Below are 6,075 nucleotides of genomic sequence, written 5' to 3'. Positions count from 1 at the left end.
CTATTTTCAGGCGCTGCGTAATATCATTGCGCCTGCTGCACCCATGGTACGGCAGCAAAGTTCCTTGATTATTACGCCGGAATGCGAGTAGAGTTCCTAGCCATATCGGCCTAGAAAATCGCTACTTTTCATTTTCCATCGGTCTTAGTACACGATGTAACTACAGAAGAGTCAAGTTTTAAATAGGAAAAATATCGAAACTCTTTGGTCATTTTTGAGCGAGATGCTAACGGATTCAATCAGATTCAATGATCTATGCTAAGCTAAGCTAAAAGTGCTACCGCCAGACCCGAAGATCGGCTGAATGGATTCGAAAACGGTAAAACTCAGCTGTTTAACTCTAGGAGAGTTGGAAAATGAGCCTAATAGTGGAGTGTTCCTTTAACTGAAACACAATTCATGATTTAAAAATTCATGTCTGTAGATTGAGGCATAAACATAAAATCCATCCAGTTTCATAAAGTGGTGTTTTGTCATCTGTGTCTCTCTCTCAGATCGTGGGAATAATCACCAGACATAATCTTACCCATGAGTTTTTAGTTGCTAAACTCCGACAGCATTACATCACAATCTAAGACACCGTCTGTGCTCAAGCAGCCAAGCTTGAGTAATGGCGTCCTCAAGGTGAGAAGAGCCTGAACCCCTGCTTCAGGTCGCACCCTAAAGCCATTCCTAGTATCTGTGTGGACTGCTAGAGTTCGATACCTGACCCGTCCTGACACACACACGCCTCATGCTAGCACTGATGCAGGTGAGGTCCCGTTCATCAGCGCCGCCTGTGCTTTATCAACCTCACTGTAGCACTTTTCATTTAGTCTCTGAGTTCTGAATGTTTTAATAGTGTTCACCATTTCTGTGTATTTCTGAACGTTTGCTTTTGTACAAAGACTGATGTAAACCACTGACCACAGTCCCTGGCCGAAAGGGTAAATGTCATGAAAACTGTCAAGAGCATGCCTGGGCCATCACCCTAAAATCAAAAGGAAGAAATATTTTTGTTTATTTTTGATTGCATTTTTAGGACCATTAAGATTTTATGCATGTCATTTTTTTCATTGCAGTTAAACATTTTCTCCAAATTACTGTACTGCCAAAATAAATTTAAATTGTATTGCCATAATTAATGCTGATTTAAATCAAATCAGTGCATTACTGTAATGCAAATATTTTATTTTTAAATGTTTAAATTTTTTTTACCATAATAGAGTAATCAATGTAAAGAAAGTCACCAATATATATATATATATATATATATATATATATATCATTTGAATTATGGGGCGTAACTGTAATTAGATTTTTTTGGAGTTAATGCTAAAAGGCAATAAAATATTTTCTTAAATTAGGCTTCATTTACTAAACAAAAATAAACAGAATATTTTTCTTTTCTTTGATTTGGGGTGAAATGTATGGAAGCCTGTTTACGCCGCTGAACAAAACTACAAAAGGTAATTGCGACTTTCTCACAATTCTGGGTTTTCCTTGTAATTCTGCCTTTTTTCTCAAATTACAAGTTTATATCTTGCAATTCTGACTTTATAACATGCTATTGCGAGTTTATATCACAGAATTCTGAGAAAAGAAGTCAGAAATGACAAAATGTAAAAAGTGAGAATTGTGAGATAAAAAAATAAAAAGATAATTGTGATTTTATTCAGTGGCGGAAACGGGCTTCCATAGAAGTGACTTATTTTCATAAGATCTTAGTAGACCCTTTCTAGGACTCAACAATCAGATGTGTATGGATTTTCATCTCGTATAGTCATGCCATTATATCAATAATCCCTTTTTCTAGTGACACATTTACTCTATTTCGAAATGCAATGTAAAGTCATGGCATTTATTCCAAGTGAAGAATGTTTTAATTGTAATTGTGGCATTAATAATATTTTTCTTCCGTTATTTTTTTTCCAATTCCATTGAAATGCCCTGACATTCTTGACATTTTGTCAGGGAAGAAAGTTCTCAGGGTGTGTTTGTAATAATGAGCTAATCAAACCACCATAAAATCACTGAATTACAGGGATTTATGTAAAACATATGCTTGTTTTCATGATGTAACACAGTCATGATATTAGTATATCATAATTTGACTGTGGTTTGATTTCAAGGGACTTACAAGAGCAGACTAAATAGTATTAGAAGAAATGATGGCACATTTGTATACTATACATTCCTGACATATTTATTGTTTACTGTAATTTTCTTTTTTATTTGATTTTTTTAAGATGAAGGATATTTTGTCACATATGTTTTAATATATGCTTTAAAATGTTGTTTATCTACTATTGCAGTTTTTTAAATTGTGATGTGGAACTATCAAAGTTTTATTAGAGGTGTCTTTTTAATGTATGTTTTATAACATACCGTTTAATTTCTTGACTAAAAATGTGCTGCAGGTTTGGAGAGCCGACTAAACACCATCCGCCTGTTATAAAAGCTTCATAAACGATATGCAAATGTTATGTGAAAATCGTCTGTGATCTCAATATTTCATTGTGATATCGTACACTATCATTATGGTTTTTCAGGTGATTAATTTTATGCAGTTGTCAAAATAAAATATACACCTTTGTAAGACTTGTGTTCAGTGGAATGAGTTCAGAATTCATGCAGCAGGCCGAACAGCATTTGTAAAAACTGCTTGCATATCCTAAAATGATTAAGAAAATTCATTTTAATACTTAAGTATTCGTTGAACTGCATTCTTCCACTAGACGATATATTTTCTGTACAGAACATCTGCCAGTCAGCATTCATGACCAGATGCTGCTTATTATCATAAAATAAACTCTTGTATCACACTGAAAGGTGGACCTTGCATAAAGTCACTGTAGAAAACTTGTGCAATTTAAGTTGTTACTCACGCAAAATATAAAACTTTCAAAAATATGCTCTGGTCAAATTCAAGTATTTCAACTTTATTAACTGTAACTGATTGACAGTCAGTTTAGTGTTCACACTGACAGCTGTTTGAAGCGACAAAGCAACATTCATTTTCAGTGGAAGTTGGCAATTTCCAGAGCCGGGGCCATTTGTGATGCAACAATTTGTGCAGTGTACAGCTTAGTTTTATGCAAATGAGTATCAACACAATGTGACAATGACCAATGGGAGTGCAGACAGTGATCTGCCATCTGATACAGGCCAATAGAAACCACCAGCACAGGGGACAGGGCATTCTGAACTCCGAAAATCCATTGCTATTAGAAAAAAAAAAATGCTTATTGAATAATGGTTATTAATCATTTAAATAATATATATTTATAACATAACTAAAATGTATACATATATTTTTATACATTTATTTATTTTACTATTTATTGCTCCAATAGCATACATGTACATTACCATTTAAAAGTTTGGGGTATAAGATATTTGAATGTTTTTGAAAGTCTTTAATGCACATCAAGGCTGCATTCATTTAATCGGAAATGAAGTGGAAAAAAATACAAGAACATTGTGAAATGTCAGACAATAAGACCAACAATGCAAAAAGTGCTGCTGAGGTGAAAAAACTCTCAAATCCTGATGCGCTTTGGAATAATGGATAGTTCAACTCATAAAAAGCATGCAAAACCAAGGCAGTCAAGGATGTGTAACAAAATAAAAATTTTCTCTATAATAATGTTAAAAACGTATCGGTGCACACAAACACGTTGTGTTTAACAGGCCTTCATCAGGGTGTAAAACAAACATACTCAAGTATTTTATACTCCAAACAATTAGTCAGACATGATCACCTGACTTGGTCAAATAAGAGAGGAAATTCAAATCATCAGCATAATCAAAAGAAAAAAAATCACAACATATTTAGCTCAAACACAATATATCAAAAATCAACTATGTAAAACATCAAAATATATATTTACATCAAACACAATCACCAATGTCAATACCAATAACAGTGTGTATTTACATCAGATAAGTACTTGAGTGTTTGTTTGTTTAGGCTTTTTATTTTTACTCCACCTTGAGTGCCTTGGTTTTGTGTGATTTTTAAGTGTTGTTTTTTTTTTGTTCGTTTGTTGTTTTGTATATATAGCCTATGTTTTTTTTTTTTTAATGTCAGTTTATTTCTGTAATGCAAACGTTGACTTTTCAGCATTACTACAGTCTTCAGTGTCACATGATCCCAGAAATCATTCTACTATGTTGTTTGATCACTAATCCACAATGTAAAAATTAATTGAACACTGAGTGTAATATTGCTGTTTTAAATATATATATATATATATATATTATAAAAGGCCATGCGTTATGGTAATTTTAAAGGGTTTTTGTTTTTAACCACGCGGTACTTTAAACGGTAAAATCACTGTAAGGTATTAATGTATAATTTAAAGTTTAAGTTTGTGTGCATAAGGACGTTGAACGACTCGCGTCCGACAGATCAACCCGATCTCACGAAAGTGCGTATAAATAGTACGCCAAATAAAAAACAAAAACTCGTGGTATTGATACGCAGAAACTGACTTTAGCGTGTATATGCTACGCAATGGGTAGGATTAGGGTTGTGCAGTAGCCCATCTCGGGTTGAGGGGTAGATGCGTATCATATGTACGCGAAAACTGCGTCATATGCACGCCAAACACGTGCGTATCATATGCACGCCAAAGTCATTTTTTTGCGCATCTGTACCACGAGTTTTTTGTTTTTGTTTGGCGTACTATTTACGCATTTTCATGAGACCGGCAACACTGTCACTTTCTGAAGGATACCGTCATTAAGGAACTGACTTCTGTTAGTTAAATGTAAAATACGGTGAAAGAGAAATTGAGGACAAAGGAAAAACTTGAGCAGCATCTGCTCATAGCAAAGTAGTGAAATGGTTTCAGTCAGTTGTGATATAGCAATAAATCATCTGATTTACAGGTCACACTTTAGTTTGGGGACCAATCCTCACTATTAACTAACTATTAAATATGACTTTTCACGCTTAACTCCTAATTTGCTGCTTATTAATAGTTAGTTAGGTAGTTATGTTCAGGTATTGGGTAGGATTAGGGATGTAGAATAAGGTCATGCAGAATATGTGCTTTATAAGTACTAATAAACAGCCAATATTCTAAAAATATGCATTCTAGAAGCTCATAATTCATGTACAGTTCTAGGGTCTGAAGAGACTCACATGAAATCATACAGGAGAGAAGCCAGTCAGTTGAACAAAACCTTTTACAGTGCTTGTGTTGTTGTTTTTACTGCATATGATAATTCATACTCAGAAAGTAAAACTGAAATGACATTTATTACAGATGATTAGTTAAATAAATTTGGCCCCTGACCACCTTAATCTGCTCCTGTATATGTGTATGTATATATATATATATATATATATATATATATATATATTTGGCATTAAGAGATATCTGGTCGTACAGTAGGACTGAGTCATGTGTGATGAATAAAGAGTGTCTGCACCTGCTGCTCAGTCAGTCATATTCACAGCAGAGCTCGGAGTCCGATTCATTAAGTTCTTCACGGCCGAGTGCGGGGAGTTAAACTCACTCTGACACATGCATGCAGACCTCCTAATGTAGGCTGATGTGTCGGACATGGACCATTTCAGCACAGATCCGATTTCCACGAGGAAACAAGGCTCATAAAATGTTGAGAGCTAATCGTGGCAGTCCTCATTGGCAAATTAGGATGCTGTCATTTTTTTCATTCCAGTTCATCTGTGGTTTTGTACTAAGGAGGATGCACATCATAGTGAATGAGAAAGGCCAGTTTATGGACTATTACAGGTCTCCCATCTCCCATCAGATTCATTGACTGTCACTCACTGACACAGGCCTTTCTTGACAAGACTCTTGATAAGAAGCTCTGTGATGTAATACTAGTTCATAAGTGCAGATTTCACTCAATTTGCTCTTATATTTCAGCAGCTGCTTTGTCTAGATTCCAAATTCAAATGCATATTCAAAAAAAGTTTACTTATTTTGCTACTTTAAACTTTTTATTGTATACCAGATCAAAACCCTCAGTCTTAAACTATAAAATATGTTTAAACCAGGATGAGCTAAACAAAAAAATATCCTTTCAGTATTAATTATATGAAAAAAAAAATACAAT

At 34.3% G+C, this 6,075-nt stretch overlaps 1 protein-coding gene across 1 annotated transcript in view; it reads left to right on the top strand.

Annotated features, from left to right (window-relative positions):
* Positions 1–966, top strand: part of LOC107687135 (chloride transport protein 6-like) — a 19,096-nt gene extending 18,130 nt beyond the window's left edge. The window contains exon 21 of the mRNA XM_016484366.1: positions 495–966. Within this exon, the coding sequence (XP_016339852.1) occupies positions 495–575 (81 nt within the window). The 3' untranslated portion in view covers positions 576–966. The remainder of the gene's footprint in view (positions 1–494) is intronic.
* Positions 967–6,075: the final 5,109 nt, after the last annotated feature.

This window comes from Sinocyclocheilus anshuiensis, unplaced genomic scaffold (assembly GCF_001515605.1).
Source record: "Sinocyclocheilus anshuiensis isolate Anshui unplaced genomic scaffold, SAMN03320099.WGS_v1.1 scaffold1203, whole genome shotgun sequence".
Classification (NCBI taxonomy): domain Eukaryota; kingdom Metazoa; phylum Chordata; class Actinopteri; order Cypriniformes; family Cyprinidae; genus Sinocyclocheilus; species Sinocyclocheilus anshuiensis.
This window is presented reverse-complemented; position numbering and strand designations above follow the sequence as displayed.